We start from the raw sequence: 17,421 nt of genomic DNA on the forward strand, positions 1-17,421 counted from the left end.
GGTGGCCGCCCCTCTCCCCCTCTTCCTGCCCGGGCGGTGCTGGCCGGGGCCGCTCGCCGGCCACTCCGGCAGCCCGCCCTGCGCCGTGCGCCCGCGCTTGGGGGTCGCGCGTGTGCGGCTGGAGGCGTAGCCCGCGGCCGGGCGCCACGCGGCGGGGCACCGAGTGCGGGCTCCGCTCCCCACGCCCGCGCCGCGCGCCCTTCCGGAGGCTCCCGCCCGCGCCCCGCCGAGCTTCCGACGTCGGCGCCGGGCGCGCGGCGCGCCTCCGGGGCCCGCGCGCGCCGAGCGCTCTGCGGCGGGAGCGCGGCGTGGCACTTGGCAGACGCTCCCTGGCGGCGGGGGCGGCGGCCGCGGTCTGCGAGCCCGCGCCCCTCCCGCCGCGCCCGCCCCGCCCCCGCCGCCGCGCGGCCCGCTCCGAGCCGGCCGCCCGCGCGCCCCGTCCGGGATGCGGCGCCTGGACGCCTGAGCCCCTGGGCGCGAGCTGGGCGCGGGGGAGCCGCGGCGCGCGGCGGCCAGGATGGAGGGACCCGGCGGCAGCGACCCCGGCGGCGACGCGGCTGCGGACGGCGCGCAGCCCGACCCCCGGGCCCCCGGCGCCGCGGCGCCCGGCCCCGGCCCCGGCCCGTGCGCGGCTGCCCGCGAGTCCGAGCGCCAGCTGCGCCTCCGCCTCTGCGTCCTCAACGAGATCCTGGGCACCGAGAGGGACTACGTGGGCACCTTGCGCTTCCTGCAGTCGGTGAGTCGCCGGGCGCGGGCTCGGCTCGCTCCGGCCGCCGGCCCCGCCGCGGTCCCGCAACCTGTGGCCGCGGGCCCGCCCCGCCGCGCTGCCCTTTTGTCCCTGCCTCCCGGTCCCCGCCGTTCAGCCTTTGGAGTAGTTTTAAAATCAGTTACATCCGCGGGGCAGGGGCTCAGGGACCGGCGCCGCCGCGTTTCGCCGGGGGAACAACTTCGCCGCCCGGTGCACGGCGGCCGTGCGGTGGGACCGGAGTCCAGCGTCGACCCCACACCCTGGAGTCCAGCGTCCCCCCGCGCCGAAAAGAGTGGGGCGAAACCCGGAGGAAGGACCGGGACCCGCAAAGGCCCAGGGACGGCCCCCTGCACGCTTTTTGCTGGAGCTGGGAGAGCCGGTTGCTAACACAGGACTCCGAGTGGAAGCTCCTAACTGGCCTCCCCTCTCCAAGTTTGCAAAACCACATTGTAAAATAGCAGCTGAGCGCTCGGTGTGTGCCAGGACCTCACATATGTCTTTAGCAGGTTTAACCTTTGCCAGTGACTCATGGAGTAGGGGCGACTCTTTACCCTATTTGCAAGATTTGGAGAGTGTAGCTCCAGAGATGTTGAATAACTTGCTCAGGATCACACAGCTGGTGAAGTGGAGATATTGAACTTCCAACCAGGGCTGTCCCAGCTAGGGCTTTAAACTGCTATTCTAGGCTGCACTTTTTGCCTCCTTTCTTTTTTCTTCTCGGTGGGGGTGGGGGGAGGAAGGGGCCACTTCCCTACAATCCTAGGAAGTGAGAAAAGTGGCCAGAGGTGGTGGGGGTGGGAGGGGCAGAGCTTGGATGGAAGTTAGAGACTCCAGAGGCTTTAATCTCCATGCCTCCTGCTGGGTCCTCATTCACTCCCGTCTCTGCTCTAGGAAGTCTTAATCCTGGTTCAGGGAGGGCCCCTGTGGGGGTGGCGGCTTTTCAGAGACCCCAGAGCCAGGCTCTGCAGCTCCCAGCCTCTGTGGTGAAGAGGGACCTTCTCTGGGGCTTGGGTGCAGTGGAAGCTGTGTGAGACCTGTGCCCTTATCAGGGAAGAGGGAGCCCTGTGCCCTTCTCCCCGTGAAAGGCCCGGTGAGTGGGGGAGGGGTTCGTGCACACACATTGCAAGCCCTTGGACCAAAGACCCTTCTAGAAAGGACTGTAAGAATAAGGCAAGTTGACTGTCTTTCCCATCTCTTCCTCTCACTGTTCTCCTTCTCTCTCTCTCTCTCTCTCTCTCTCTCTCTCTCTCTCTCCCCCTCTCTCCCGCGTGCACACACACGCACACGCATGCACGCGCCTGCACACTTGAATCTCTGCATTTGAAGGTGGCAGTTTCTGAATTAAAGATGTAGACAGCATTGGCATCTCTAAGCGATGTCAGATTCTAGGGAACTCCTCGCTTCTCCCTCTGAACCACTCCCTGCTCCTCAGTCTGGAAGAGAAACAGAAACGTACACCAATTTTTATATTAATGGGAAAGAAAATATACTGCTCCCCCCACGCCCTTGCCCGAGATGGCGTTTCAGAGCAGATGTGGATTGTGTGGCGTTAACTGTGGTTTTAAATCATCCATGTGTAGAGTCCCAGGAAGCTGGAATAATGGAAATTGATTGGAGTCAACATTCTTGTTATGAAAGAATCGGTGAAGAAAGGATCACTTGTGCTTCAGGTCCCGGACGCTTCTGAGCACCTCCCGTTTTCTTGTGCTGTGTCCGTTCAGTCCTGGACCCACTGCGCAGTCTTTTCTGCCTCAGTTTCCCCACCTGTAAACAAGGGTAGGCGAATCCCGCCTTCTTCGCTGCCTGTCCTTCGTGTGTCCCCAGGCTGGTGCCAGGTGCAGACTGATTATGTAACCTGAGCAGCTGGTCCTTGCTCGGGGCCGGGGGGAGCCCTCTCCTTTGCCCTTAGGGAAGGGCCCCTGGGTGGCCCAGGGCCTTTCAGTCCGGGAACCTGGGGCCTAGTGCTGCAGGCGCCGCTGGTTACCAGGGCTCTCCTGGCGGCCAGGCTGGCAGCCTGCATGCTGTGCTGGTCTTCTGCGACCCTCTCTCCCCAGCTTTACCCTTGCTAAGGGATCCCCCTGCCTCCTGGCATGGAAGGCTGTGGGCAGTCCCTGCCTGCTTCCAGTTCCATGTGGCAGTGGCAGGCCTTACAGGGCCACCCTAGCTTCCTTGTGTGCCCCGGGGCAAGAAGCCTCTACTGAGCACCAGGGGAGATTCGGGGAAACCAGGTCCAGGCTCGCCCTTCAGGAGAACACCATCTAACCCAGGGTGACAAAATAGGTGCTTAAAAATTCTAAGTCTGCCCGCTGTGGTGGCACGTGCCTGCAGTCTAGCAACTTGGGAGGCTGAGGCAGGAGGATCACAGTTTGAGCCCAGCCTCAACAACTTAGTGAGGCTGTGTCTCAAAATAAAAAATAAGAAGGCTGGGGATAGAGCTTGGTAGTAGAGCGCCTCTGGGGTCAATCTCCAGGACTGCAAGAAGCAAAAATCAACAACAACAACAACAACAAAAATCCAAGTCCAAGGCTGGACTCTGCGGAGGCAGGCTGCTTTGGTGGAGTCCTTGGACTTGTAACCTTGGGCGAGCTGGCATCTTTTTGAGTCTTACTTTCCTTATCTGTACAATCGGGGTGATGATAGGTCCCATGTTACAGTTTTTTAAGAGGATAAGGAAGTTACGTGAGTGTAAAGCCCGTAGGGCAGGGCCTGTAGGCTGAGTCGTATTAGTTATTACTGTTACACGATAATTAAACAGGTAGCACGGATCAGCATCCAGAGAGCAGGGTGGTCAGGGAGGGCTGCCTGGAGGAAGTGGGGTCTGAGCACTGAGGAGGACGGGCTTGAAGCGAGTTTTCTTTTGACCTTCTAACTTGGGCCCCAGGAAGTGGCGGTCTTGTTGGTTCCGGGCCTGGGGCTCTGTGGTTCCTCCCCAGTCTCACTGCTTCCCCCACTCCTTCCGGTGCTGGACTGCACCCCTCCCGTTGCCCAGGGTGTGCTGTTTTGGGATTTGAGAGTCCTGGGGATAAGGACAGCCCTCTCATGGAGACGCTGGATCTGGCTTGGGTACACCCCAGAGGGTAACAGTGCCTGGGGACTTGACTCAGGACCTTGGGTTCCACCTTCTGGAAGCCTGTCTGCGTGGGACGCTCCCCGTGTGCTGGTGGGAGGGCCAGCAGGATGGTGACAGCCGGGTGGAGTGCTCCTCACATTAAGTACTGCCCGTGTCAGCTCACTTAATCTTGCCCGTTGACAGATGAGGAAACCGAGGCAGGTGAGCCCAAGCGGGCTGCCCCGGGACCCCTCGAGAGTTGCTGGGATTCCACCCTGCTGCCCTATCCCAGGACCTGTGTCCCTAGCCGGTTCTGTAAAATAAGGGCCAGGCTCATGGTGCGAGAGTTGTCAGGGGGGCAGAACTGGGACTGGAGCCCAGTCCGTGTGACCCTCACCTCCTCCTGGCCTGCTCCTGTCACTTCCCCTCTGTGATGCCTGTTCTCTGTCCACAGAGTGGGCACAACTGTGGAGCATGTCCGGCCGCCTGTATGCTCCGCACCCCGGGTCGGTTCATGGCGTGAGCCAGGCTGCTGGTGTGCAAATCCTGGCTTCCCCCACTCCGACCATAGGCGACTCTGGGCAGATGGCCCGCCTGCAGCAGGTCTCAGTGTCCCCGTCTGTGCTGCAGGTGCCCTGGCGTCACACAGCATGAATGGGCCTGGAGTGGAAGTTCCAGGACAGTGCCAAGCATGTTGGGGTGCTTGGAGTGTCAGGGTGGCTTTCTTGGGGATGTCCAGCAACAGGGGCCAGAGAAGGACTCTGGGGCTGGAGGACTTCCGCTTAGGAGGAGACCCAGTGGGTCTGGGCCCCGCCTCTGGGGATCTGCCTGGCAGGGGAAGGCTCAGGGGCAGGTGCTCCAGGGTCCCATGATGGGCGTGCCAGCTGGGCAGGGACAGGAAGAGGGCAGGCGTGGGTGGGGGTCCGTCTGCAGCCCCCTGAAGGGCACCCCTTGGCTCAGGACAGAGACCTGTCACTCCCAGGCACCCAGAGGGAACCTGCTGGCTGGGCTCTGTGGACAGAGGCTGTGAGCAGGAAGCCCCGAGCGCGCTGTGGTTCCGCTTTTTGAGGGAGGAGGCCAGCGTCTCTCTTCTCGCTGGAGCATTGCTGGCCAAACAAGAAGCTGTGGTTTTGTGTTGTCACTTTTTTTATTCTTCAAGAACATTCTGCTCTCCTAGTCTCACGCTAGGGAGAAATGGGGGTCAAGAGCTGAATGGGGGTACATCTTTTGATTACCGAGACAGAATGATGCGCCTAGTGACTCGGGGAACTTCTAAGTGGTGCTGTTTGGAAAAGGAGCATACCAGGAAGAGTGTGTTACACAGGTCCGCTTTTGGAAAATAAATCGTAATCATAATCACGACACATGTGTAAGGTTGCAAGAGCCTGCAGAGGTCGGACTGATGTGCATCTCGTGGAGAAAGACCAGCAGGAAGAGAAAAAAGGAAAAAAGTGTTCTAAGAAATTTCACTTAGTAAAATTTAACTTTCTTTAATTTTTGTAGCATCCTTTTTATATAAAATTGTGCATATGTGTGTGAATTTATTTCAAAAAAATGTTATTTTCGGCATGGCTATTAGATTGATACAGCTATAGTAATAATAATTGGCTAGCATTCGCAAGCCCTGTGTAAAGTATCGTCCATGGATTAACTCGAAAGTCACAGAGGTTTTTGTGCTTCCCATTTTACAATTGAAACAAAGACATGGAGAGGCCAGGTCACATTCCCAAGATCACACAGCCTGCTGGAACTGGCATTTGAACCCGGGTGGTCTGGCTGCGCAGCCGACACTCTTCTCTGCTGCTCTGAACTGCTCCGACTTGAGGCTGGGTTCCTGAGAAAAATTCCTGCCCTCGAGAGACGGCCCGGCTGCCTGAGGGGCCAGAATTAAGCGAGGTTCAAATGAGCTCAGCTTTGGGATGCCAGGGAGCCTGGGCCAGGAAGTCACGGAAGCGTTTTGGTGAAAACAACCAAATGCCAGCGGGTTGGAGGGCCGGGTTTTGAGTGTGGCAGCAGAGCTGGGTCGAGTCGCCCACAGCCCACAGGCGTCTCCGGCGTGCAGGTATTTCGGGGCCTCAGCGGGCAGATGTGGGCCTCCTCCTGGGGCAGTGGACGTGCAGCCCTGCATTTGAATGAGCCGGTGTCCAGGAGCACACTGAGGCCCTTCACCGTGGTCCCGGGAGCCGTTTAGCTGTCACTTTGGGAAGAGATGGATGGGGTTGGTGTTCCTGGCTTGTGAGACCTCAGGGCAGCCCTTTCCAGAGAGTGTCCTCTGTCAGGCCAGTGGGCTGAGGACCTGCGGGCTCGGCCTCCCTGGAGGAGGAGCCCACATCCTCTCTGCCAGCTGCCCGGCCTGGCCTCCCCCTCCCCTCCCCTTCCCCTCCCCTCCCCCTCCCCTCCCCTCCCCCTCCCCTCCCCTCCCCCTCCCCTCCCCAGAGGTCCTGTGAGTTAAGTCTTTGAGGCCGGCCAGGCCTGGCTGCAGGAGCACCCAGCTCCTCTGAGTTTTGTGATTTCCTTTTCCCAGCAGATAATACCCTCTGGTCGGAATCCTGGCAGGAGAGGGTGACAGGCTGGGCTGGCCCAGTGTGTGTGTCCCTCAGCCTGTTCCCCAGGCGCTAGGTCAGAGCTGATTCTTGTCCAAGAGTTCAGGAAGCACAGAGCTTATGCACAAACTGATGGGTCACTGTGGCTGATGTCCTCGTCCTGTAGGTGAGGCACGCTGTGGTCTGCAGAGCGGAGGGGCCCTGGTCTGGGCTGAGGGCCCTGGCTCTGTCGCTTGTCAGTGGTTCTGTCCAGGGCCCTGGGCAGTCCTCCTCTGGGGACGCATGTCTTAGCCAGGATCCAGGTCCCCCTTAAAGAGGGTCTGGGGTGCGGATGGGGCAAGTCCTGTGGCTGCCCCAGTCCTCAGCATGTGGGCGTCCTGTGCGTGGCAGGACGTCCAGCAGCATCCCTGGTCCCCACACGCTGGACACCAGAGCAGCCTCCTGGTGGGATAATCAAAACTGTCTGCAGACGTGGCCAGGTGTCCGGGGCGGTACAGGGTGGCTCCCAGCTGAGGGCTGAGCTGTCAGACCCCTTGTGTAGCAGGCAGTGTGCACGTGTGCGCTCAGGTCAGCAGACCCCGCGGTGCGGCTGGCTCGGTGGATCATGGTTCACACAGGAGACTCCAGAGTGCAGCACCTGAGTTCAGGTCCCTGCTCCGTCCTTCTGTGACCTTGGGCTCCACTGTCACCCTGGCCTCCCCATCAGACTTTAGCCCCCCGAGCTGTCTCCAGGAAGCGAGCACAGTAATCCCTGGGTCACACTGGTGTCCCTGAGCTCTGAGCCGGGGCTGGGGCTCTGGGGCGACCCTGTCCTCCACAAGGAAGCCCAGGAGGCAGGGAGTCCCCAGCCTTGCAGGCCTGTGTGTATCTGTTTTGTAAATATTTTTAGTTGTAGGTGGACGCAATACCCTTATTTAATTTTATTTATTTTTGTATGTGGTGCTGAGGATCAAACCCAGTGCCTCGCACGTGCTAGGCAAGCATCTACTCCACGCCCCAGCCCAGCCCAGGCTGTGTGGATTTTGATGCTTACTTATTTAGGAGTTGGGAATTGAACTCCGGAGCACTCTAACTGATCTACGTTCCCCGCTCCTCTTTTGATTTTTAATTTTGAGACAGGGTCTCCCTGAGTTGCTGGGCGTCTTGCTGAGTTGCTGAGGCTGGCCTTGAACTTTCCATTTTCCTCTCAGAGTTGCTGGAGCCGCAGGCCCCTGTGTGCGGCCCCGTTTGTTTTTATTTTCCCAGCTCCTTCAGGAGCAGAAGGGGGCCTGCCCGCTGCTCTCCTGCCTTGCGGTCGGACACTGGCTCTGTTTACTGCCGGGTTCCTTCCCCGGGCGGGACTGACAGCCGATCCCTTGATCCTGGGCCAGGGGAGGCGTGACAATTTCAGGCTGGCATGACTGGGGCCACTCATGGCTGGTGGAAGCAGGTGGCCTCAGCCACCAGGGCTTAGGGTCCTGTGCTTTTTCCTGCTGGGGAGCAGGGGGCAGTTTCCGCGAGAAGCTTCTGCCAGGAGGGCAAGGCCGCAGCCGGCGTGGCAGTGGGCACTACTGGAGAAGCTCACTCCGTGAGCGCACAGTAGGCAGCTGGCCTGTGCCACGCGCAGTGTTGGGTCCTGGGATGCAGCTGGAACCAGATGAACGAGGGCCCTGTCCCGGGGGACTCTCGGCAGCATCAGAAGATGGCCTGCACTTGGCCACAGCTGTCAGAAGGGTGACGCTGGCAGGCCCCCCGTGTCCAGGTGCTCTGCGGAGTGCGCTGTGGGGTCCTCTCCCTGGCTCCTGGCAGTGGCTGATGTCATTGTTGTGCCCCCTCTTTGCAGATGGGGACACCAAGGCCCAGGGTGGTGGGGTAGTTTGTCAAGCCCATGCCGCAAGGGGTGGGGCACCAGGAAGGAAATAAATTGAGGACATGTCGGTGACAAGGGTGGGGACATACTTCAGGTGGGGTGGTCGACAGAGGCCTCCTGGGGAGGTGGTGTCTAAGCTGAGTCCCAAGGAGGAGCTGGTGGTGGAAAGGGGGAGAAGGTGTCCCAGGCAGAAGGACGTCTGTGAGGTACTGGCCTGGACTGCACTCGGCTGGTGGGAGGGGGGTGGGAGGCCAGGGTGGCGGAGGGGACGTCAGGGGTGAAGAGGTGGTGCTGCCGGCAGGGAGGACCGCAGGGGCCTGGCGCCCTGAGCAGCTGGCTTCCTTCCTGTGGTGTGCGCGGCCGCTGGAAGGTCCTCAGCAGGGCTCTGGCCTGGTCCACTCAGGGGCCTGGAAACCAGGCCTCCCCAGTCTCAGCAGCCAGCCCTGCCTCAGGCTTGGACACCCGTCCAGGAGGGAGCAGCCTCAGGTGCCCTGCCGGCCCCAGCCTGCTGTGCGACCTGGAGCTGGTGCTGACCGCCTGTGTCTCAGCCTCCCGACGTGTGGCGTTGTACTGTGCCGCCAGGCGACTGGGGCAGGGTCCCTGCAGGAGGCCACACCCAGCGTTTGGGCCGTTTGTGGGCAGGGTGTGAACCAGATGTGGGGGAAGCTGCCCTTGGGGTGAGATGGCCCCTGCTTCCTGTGAAACGGCTTTCCTGGCTGAGCGCGGTTCGTCCGCCTGGGACCCCCTCCTCCCAGCTGCTGCAGCAGCACCTGCCCCGTGGTGTGGCACGCAGGCCCCGGCGGGAGGGCGGGCTGTGCAGACCCACCCACAGGCGGGAGAGCGTGGGCAGGGTGAGGCCGGGCACCCAGGGCTGCCCAGCGCCTCCTCTGCTGTCCTGCGCCCCGTGTCCGATCCGGTTAGAACCTGAGTCAGGCCCGCCTCACCCACGGGAGCAGAGCCCGGAGGGGCCTGGAAGGGCCTGGACGGGCCTGGGCATCTCCCGCGTGGCCTCTGCCTGTGCCTTTCTTGTTACCCTTTCTTTCTTACTGAGAGATGATCCGCACGGTCGGCTCCCGGTACCCCTGCCCTCGCCCAGGAACGCGCCACGTGCGTGCCCGCGGGGGCCTTCTGCCCACTCTGGCATGCTCCCCCGAGCCAGGCCCACTCCTTCACTGGCCGCGGACTTGTGGCTGAGCCACGGGCTCTGGACCGGGTCCTCAGACACCCACCGCACCACCTCCCCGCCTCAGTCTCCTGTCCTGAGCAGCTTCCCAGCGACTGACGCGGGGTGTCCCGTGTTTTTTCTGTGTTCTCTCTCTCAGCTCCTCGAGGATGGGGACTGTTAACTGCTCCATTCACTTTGTTTTTGGCATCAAGAACAATGCCTGGCACATAGTAGGTGCTCATGAAATGTTTGTGGAATGGCAAGACCGCTTCCCTGTTTACATGCTTGTGCTTTATTACATAATACGACTGTTTTGAATCATGTAACTGGAGGTGTTTTTGTGCAGACTTTTGGGGACCTGGGACTAGGGTAAGGTAGTCTAGTGTTCCCTAATGTAACCAGGTTGGTGTGGGTTGAGGAATTTGGTGCAGGAGGATTTTCTGCAGTGTGGCTTGGTGCTCAGGTGCTCAGGGTCTGGGCCAGTCTGTCACAGTCAGGGTCTGATGCTTACTTCTGTCCTCAGTAGCTGTGTACCCTGGGCAGGGAGCTGCCCCTCTCTGGGCCTTGGTTTCCTCATCTGTGAAGTGGGTTGGGCTTGGCTCAGTGCCCGGCACAAGGTCGGCTCTGTGCTGGGCAGTGGGCTTGTGTTCAGGTTGCTGTAGATTCTGTGTCTCCTTCCTTTTTGCACAGGGATGGTTCCAGCGTGTCATCTGCTCCTTTGAACTAAGTGACTGAGCTCGCCTAGACGGGGGCCTCTGCACCCTGGGGGCAGTGGGTGCGGGCTCCGGGGCTGCCACCCAGGGCTCCAGGGCTGCCCACCTGCCAGCAGCTGCCACACGCCTGGCCTCATCTCAGGGCCACTGCACTGGTGAGCAGCCCCGCCCCGCAGCGCAGGCCACTTGCCTGAGATGATGGAGATGGCACCTTAGGGCCCCTGCTGCCCACGTGGTGGCTCATACCAGCACGTGTGCTTCCTGGAGGTGCCTGTGGGTCAGTCTGGACAGGTAGCTGGTGCCCTCTGGCCGCCTGGGCAGCAGGCCAGGTGGGGGCCACCTGTGCTGTCCTCTGGGGCTGGGGTGCGCTGCTGTAGGTCACGTGCAGAACCCAGTGCTGCGTGGTCAGAGGACCGAGTCCCCCTTCTTGTTGGCTGGTGATCATTGTCACCCTGGAGCTGCCCTCAGGGTGTGTTATGGGGCCCTCGTGCAGCATGGCCACTTCTTCATAGCTAGCAGGTAAGTCTCTGGCTTCTAATCTCTCTTCAGGAAGGGCCTAGTGCCACCTCCTACCCTGGCCTTTCTCCCTCCCCCAGTTATTATCTTTTCTTTCTTTTTGGTACTGGGAATTGAGTCTAGGCCTTGTTCATGCTTGCTAAGCACGCTAGTCCTGAGCTACATCTCTGGGCCTCCCACCAATTATTTTTTAAAGGTGTCACCTGATTAAGTCAGGCCCACCCAGGGTCAACTGGTTTGAGACCTTGATTACATCTGCACACACCCTTCGGCTGTTATGTACCATGATCTGTCAGTTATATATCACAAGCAGAGCGCCCTCAACTCTGCTTCACAGTCCTGCTGATATGAGGGAAAGGGAGCCCACAGGGCATGTAGGTAGGAGGCAGGGGCCCTGGGGGCATCTCAGGGTCTGCCGGGGTTAGTTTGTAATGGACTCAAGACTGCTGGATTCTGAGCTGTGCTCTGACCGGGTGTTTGGTTATTTCTCTTCTGAAGGCCCCGCCCCGGCGGGTGGGTGGAGGGAGCTGGGTTCATTCAGAGCAAGGTGAGGTGGGGTGTGTGGTGGGTGCAGCTTCCTCCCTGGCGGGACAGGCCTCTCTAACACGGTCCACAGGCCCCCAGCTTCTCTTGGGATGGTTTGCCGATTGGCTCGGTGTCCCCTCCACCAGGGTTTGGGCTTAGCCCGTGCGGGCAGGTGCCCCGTGGTGTCTGCTCCGACCCCAGGCGTGGGGTGTGGAGTGAGGAAGCCGTTCCTGTGGACCAATTCCCAAATGTCGGGACTCTTCCAGGGGCCGTCCTGGGAAGTGATTTCCAATCTCATTCTGTCATGTGCACAGAGTAGGCCCCTCGGGTTTGCCATTTGTTGAAGAGGATGGAGACTCGGTTCCTGAGCCAGGCGTGCTGGCCCCTTGGCCAACTGTCCCCGAGGACTTGAGAAGGGCTGCCTTCTGCTGTCGGGCGGCGTGTTCTCGGGTGTCGTCCAGGTTGTGGCCGGAGTGGTCAGTCTCTAGCGTGCTGCCCACCTCTTCTGCAGTCGCTGGGGAGGGCCCCGGGCTCTCCAGCTGTGGCCCTATGTGTGGGTTTCTTGCTCTGGTTCTGTCCGGTTTTAGCCTGCACATTTTAGGGTTGTGTTTTACGTTCTCCGTGGGGGCGGTGGTAGAGCAGGTGCTCAGCACGCAGGAGGTCCTGGGTTCCCCGCACCCCAGAACTGTCGTGTGGTACGCCTTTGTGTTATGCCCCCAGTGGGTCAACCCTCTGTCATTGTGAACCCCCTCATCCCATGGCATGTGCACCCCTCCCTGGGGTGCACCCCTCCCCCGTGGTGCACCCTCCCCCGTGGTGTGCCCTCCCCCGTGGTGCACCCTCCCCCGTGGTGTGCCCTCCCCCGTGGTGTGCCCTCCCCCGTGGTGCACCTTATCCTTTTGTTGGTACTGGGGATTGAACCTGGGGTGCTTAACCACTGAGCCACACCCCAGCCCTTTTCGGTATTTTGTTTAGAGACAGGGTCTCCCTGAGTTGCTTAGGCCCTGGCTAAGTTGCTGAGGCTGGCTTTGAACTCGAGATCCTCCTGCCTCAGCCTCCGGAGAGGCACCTGGTCTGGAGGCCGGTCCCCTCTGGTGTGGCTGTGGCTTTGTGTCTTCTTTGGCTTGTTGCCCACCTCCCTGCCTGTGTTTCGAGCACATCTCTCGCAGGGACTGGCCTTGGTTCTGCTTGTTAACCCCCAGCAGTCGCTGCCTTCTAACAAGACGGTCCAGCTCACTCCTCTCGGGGGTTCCCGGCGGGTCGGGCTTGGATCCGTCGTGCTGGCTCTCATGGGGACAGCACTCACAGGGGTCCCCTGCTGTCCCCTCCACACTCTGCTGGAGGCTGGGCAGAGCATGGAGGTGGCGGAACTCGGGCTCCTGCCAGGAGGCCTTGCGTCCTCTGGCCTCTCTCCCCAGGCCAGCTGTGCCACCCGGTGCCCACTCTGCCCAGCCCGCCAGGTTCTCTCTGCTCTTGACCTGTGGGCCTGTTGTACGTGCCACGTCAGGCAGTCTGTGTGGTCCCGGGTGCTGGAGGGCAGCCAGCCAGGCTGTCGATGGGGCTGTTCTAAGACGATTCCTGTTGTCATGCACGCGGTGGAGCTGCGTGTCACCAGCAGGTCCCCAGCCTCCCAGCTTTGGAAGCCAGTGGTGGGATGGGGCCATCGGTGTGCTTACCTGCCCCGCGCCCCCCCCCCCCCCCCCCCCCGGCCAGCACTTCCCACACACCAGGGCCTGGACACAGCCCAGCGTGCTGGGTCACAGGCGACGTGTTGCAGCTTTCAAAGTCACAGTTTCAAGAAAGCGTCAGTTGCCTCCTCCTTCCCTTCCCGTCCTCCTCCCTCCCGCACGGGAACCTGATCATTCTGTTTGATCCGTGGAGAGTAATTGCAGGAAGCCCTGGGCCCTGGGCGTGCCCCTCGGGGCGACAGCTGAGGAGTGTCAGGTCCCGCGTCACACGCCACACGCCATGGTTAGGTGCCGTTCTCCCCAGGTGCCCTTCAGGTCCCTTTCCTCCCCGTCCCACCCCACTCCCCGACCTGGCGCGGTGTTTAGTGCCCACCACCCTGTGGTGATTGATTTTTCCCGGTGCTGGGGAGGGACCCAGGGTCACACCGGCTGGGCAAGTCCCGTACCCCTGAGCCCCCGCTTTGGTGATTTTGATGGTTCTTGGTGAAATTCGTGAAGGTGGGGCTCTGCTCGTGCTGGTCTGGGTGCCCCCACTCGCCAGCTCTGTGCCCTGTGCAGCTGACTCTGGGGCCTCAGTTTCCTCAGCTGTGAAGTGGGCCTCCTGTCCCTGCCTCTCTGGTTTCTTTTCCTCTGCACACTTTGCTGAGCACCTACTGTGTGCCTGGTTTAGATGCCAGACTGCAGCAGTGTGCAGGGCAGACAGACTGGGGCCCTGGAGCTGAGAGGACGGGTGCTGGGCCGGGCTGGCTGCCTGGGGCCCCTGCATACACTGGACCAGGCCCCTCGGTGTCCCCCTCTCCCCTGCCCTGTGGTCACCTGGTCATACTGCCCTGCTTGCTAGGATCACATCTGGCCTTGCTTGTCCCTGGTGTGCCCTGGGTGTACCTGCTGAGTGGTTCATCACACGCCCTTGGTGACTTCATGGCAAACCTGGGTCTGGGCCCCCTGTCCAGCTCAGCTGGTGGCACTTCTAGCTGTGGTCAGTGGCTCATTGCTCGGCCTCTTCCCCTGTCAGAGGTGGAGGCTGCCTCAGAGGTTGATGGGGGTTGGACAGGGGTCCCTGCAGGCTCCGGAGGCAGCACCTGGCACAGGTTGGCTGCCATTGTGCCGCTTGCGCCAGTGCAGGACTGTTTTATGTGATGTCCCCCTGATCCTAGCTGGCACAAGCATCAGACTGACAAAACCGCGTTGGTTAGCCACCCGCTATCGTTAGCACCCGGCATCGCAGTGCTTCCAGGTGTGCAGGGTTCAGCCACATGCGTCTCCTGTCAGGCGTCACCGTCTCCTTCATTGACTCAGTGACGGAGGCTGGAGAAGCTGGACTTGGGACCTTGTGGCCTCTGTCCAAGCCGGTTGTTGGTACAAGAACCCTGAGCTGGGGACCGGGAGGGGAGCCCTCACCCCGCGTGCCTCTCATGCTGCAGCCAGGGAAACCGAGGCACAGGACTGTTGGGAGGCGGGCCGGGGCTGCGAGGGTGTTCTGCTGAGGTGTGGTTTCCCGACTCCTGCCTCAGAGTCTGCGTTAGCCCCACAGCCGAGACTCCTCGAGGGCTGAGAGGGAGGTCAGGCTGCATCCACAAGAGCCGGAGGCACCTGCCACCCAGGCTTCCTGTCTCTGGGGAACGTAGCTGTCAGATTCCTTGGTTTCAGCGGCTGCGTGCATGTGTATGTGTGTGTGTGTGTGTGTGCGTGCGCGGGCGCGCTCGGGCGCAGGTCGCGCAGCCTTAGCGTGCCACAGTCTCCACCTCTCCCTCACGTGTCCCCAACATGGGGGTGGGGGCAGTACTGGTCACCCTCACCACTGTACTCGGCCTGAGGGTCATGATTCTTAACTGTGGTTAAGAGGACAAATGTTTCTTCTGAACTTTTATTAAGCGGAAAACCGAGAGCAGTACTAAGTGGCTCCTGTGCTTTAGGAAAGGCTGGAAGAGGAGAGCGCCCTGCGCCCCGGGCCCCGGGCCTCTTCCACAGGTGGCCTTTGCAGCCAGCCGGGCTCCCGGCCTCGGCTGTGGGTGGTCCTGTTGCCTCAGCTTCCACTTCCTGTGGCCTGTGGCCTGTGGCCTGTGGCCATGGCTCCCTCTTCTTTTCTGCAACTTCAGCTGCCACGTGGGACGTTCCCAGTCCGTCTGTCCTACTTCCTGCTCTCTCGCTGTGGTGGAAGACGCTGGCGCAGACCCCGAGGGGAAGCGGTGGCTCCCTGCGGCGCGCCAGCCCCTGGGTGCTCTCTGGGGCCTCCTCTTGGATGGCAGGACTTGGCTCCTGCCGTCCGCCTGGCATCCTCCTGCTCCTGCGTAGCAAGAGCTGGCCGGCGGTCGGGATTCTCATCCCCTTGAGCCAGAGGGGGCCTGCGTGGCTGCTGTTGAAGGACCCACTCTTGTCCCAGGGTGATGGGCCACCTCGGGCCACCTGCCATCGCGACCCAGCCCCCAAGGCTCTGGCCTGCCTGTGCTGCTGGCCCTGGGGGCCTTCCCTCTGGGCGTGGGCTCAGAAGAGGGGCGGGCGCACCTGCGGGAGTGTCTCCTGCTTCCCCCAGGCTGAGGTCACAGGTGAGGCTCAGGTCACAGGTGCCCCCTCCCCCCCGCCCTCCCACCTCTGACCTTCAGAGCCTTGCTGGGTCCTGCCTGTCTGAGGTGTCACGCTCAGCGTGGAACTTTCCAAGCCACGGGGCGCCCAGGAACCTGCGGGGACGTGTTCTTATGTTGTCTGTTTTGTAGACGAAGAGACAGTAGGTCAGAAAGCTCCGGCCACCTGCCCAGAGGCACACCGTGCCCTTCTCTCTCACTAGATTCCCCTGAGTCCTCGGGGTCTGAGCTGAATCCAGGCTGCGTGCCTGCTGGGTATGTTGCCTCAGGGAAGTCTCTGCGTGGGGAGGTGGGAGAGCATCCCAGGCACAGAGAACAGCAACTGCAAAGGCCCTGAGACAGGGACATGTTTCAGGAAGAGCACAGAGGCTGGGATGACTGGAGCCCAGAGAGCCGGTGGACTGAGGCAGGAGGCAAAGTCTGGGAGGTACCGTGGGGCCAGCAGCTCCTGGGGAACATCCTGGACGGGGCACTGGGGGCTTCATTACCTGCGTGGGAAGGGAGGGTGGCTGGGGCCTGGAGTGTTCTGCAGGGGCTTGGAGGTCAGTCGAGGCCAGGCGCGGTGGTGCAGCCTTTCATCCCAGCTGCTTGGGAGGCTGAGGCAGGAGGATTGGGAGTTCAAAGCCAGCCTCAGCAACAGCAAGGCCCTAAGTTACTCAGTGAGTCCCTGTCTCTAAATACAACAGGGCTGGGATGTGGCTCGGCGGTCGAGTGCCCCGGAGTTCAACCCCTGGTACCAGTAAATAAACAAATGGAGCCAGTTAAGTGCCTCTGCCTTGATTCCCCAGGTGACTCGCTAGCCGTGTGGCTGGGGTGCACCAGCCTAGGTCCCTCGTCTGTAGGCTGGTGGTGAGGGTCTCTTGAGGCTGTGGGGCTCAGTTTAAGAGGGGCAAAGGTGAAGCACTCCCCAAGTGCTCGGGGGTGAGCGCTCAGGAGGGGAGTGTGGCAGGAGCCGGGGACCAGCGGGCCGCTCCTGCCCGCCCCGGCGCCCACTGGGGTGGCCAGCATGCCCTCTCCCGAGCTGCCTCCTCCTCGCACACAGGCTGTGATGGACAGACCCAGGATGCTCTGCAGCAGGGCCCCTCCCGTGACCCAGGCGTCTTCGTTCAGCCTGGTGTGGAATGTGCTTTGGAGGTGAGGATGTGGGTGGGCTCCTGAGGCCAGGAGGCGCCCGCTGCTGCCCAGGACCCGAGGTGGGCAGCCGCTCCTCATTGGGTCCAGACTGCTCGTGACTTGCTGGTGTTTTGTGCCCGGTGTCTGTGCTGTGCCGGTCGCCGAGCAGGTCAGCCTGGGGGGAGGTGTATTTGGTTCGTGGTTGCTACGGTTTCAGTCCACGGTTGGCTCGGTGGACCTGTGGGGCAGCAGGGCCTGTGGTGGGGCAGGCCTGTCACCTCGCAGGCAGCAGGAAGCTGGGGGAGGGTGAGGAGGGACTGGGGTGCCCACTGCCCTCAAGGCCACGCCCAGGGACCTCGCTTCCTCCCAGGCCCTGCCGTGGTGTCCCCCCCGCCCCCTGGTAGTCCACAGCCGGGGCATTCCAGGTCCGGACCCGAGCAGCGTGCAGGCGTGTGGCAGGACCCCAGGGTCCCCCCCAGGGTGCTGGTGGCCTGGGGCTGAAGTGGGGGGGGGTACAGCGAAGGTGGGGACTTCACCCCGGGTGCTTTTGTGCGTGGCTGTTTAGTCGTGGTCGACGCTGTCTTCCGGATCTCCGTGGACCCCGTGATGGCGCGGGACAGGCGCGCCTTCTCCCCGCGCAGCCTGGCCTTCCCGTGGCGCTCTGGGCTTGGGCTGGCGCTGGGCCCCAGCAGGGCGGGCCTCTGAGCTGCGTCTCTGGGTCAGAGGTGTGGCGGGTCCTCTGCTGTGGCCCGGGGTCCCTGTTGCCCTCTCCTTGGTGTCTCTCCCTCCAGCTCTCTGCTCCAGGCTCAGCCCTGCGGGGGCCGGAGGACGCTGTCCCCTGCCAGGCCTCTCTCCAGACCCCAGCGGGGCTCCGCCGTCGCCACCTGAGTGACAGCTCGGCTCGCATGAGTGTGCTCAGCGTCTGAGACC

General features: G+C 61.7%; 1 protein-coding gene across 1 annotated transcript in view; it reads left to right on the forward strand.

The window, feature by feature from the left end:
* The first annotated feature begins 378 nt into the window (after nucleotides 1-378).
* The window catches only part of Prex1 (phosphatidylinositol-3,4,5-trisphosphate dependent Rac exchange factor 1), a 144,661-nt gene continuing 127,618 nt past the window's right edge, over nucleotides 379-17,421 (forward strand). The window contains exon 1 of the mRNA XM_047539776.1: nucleotides 379-736. Within this exon, the coding sequence (XP_047395732.1) occupies nucleotides 518-736 (219 nt within the window). The 5' untranslated portion in view covers nucleotides 379-517. The remainder of the gene's footprint in view (nucleotides 737-17,421) is intronic.

The sequence above is a fragment of the Sciurus carolinensis genome, chromosome 2 (genome assembly GCF_902686445.1).
Source record: "Sciurus carolinensis chromosome 2, mSciCar1.2, whole genome shotgun sequence".
NCBI lineage: Eukaryota > Metazoa > Chordata > Mammalia > Rodentia > Sciuridae > Sciurus > Sciurus carolinensis.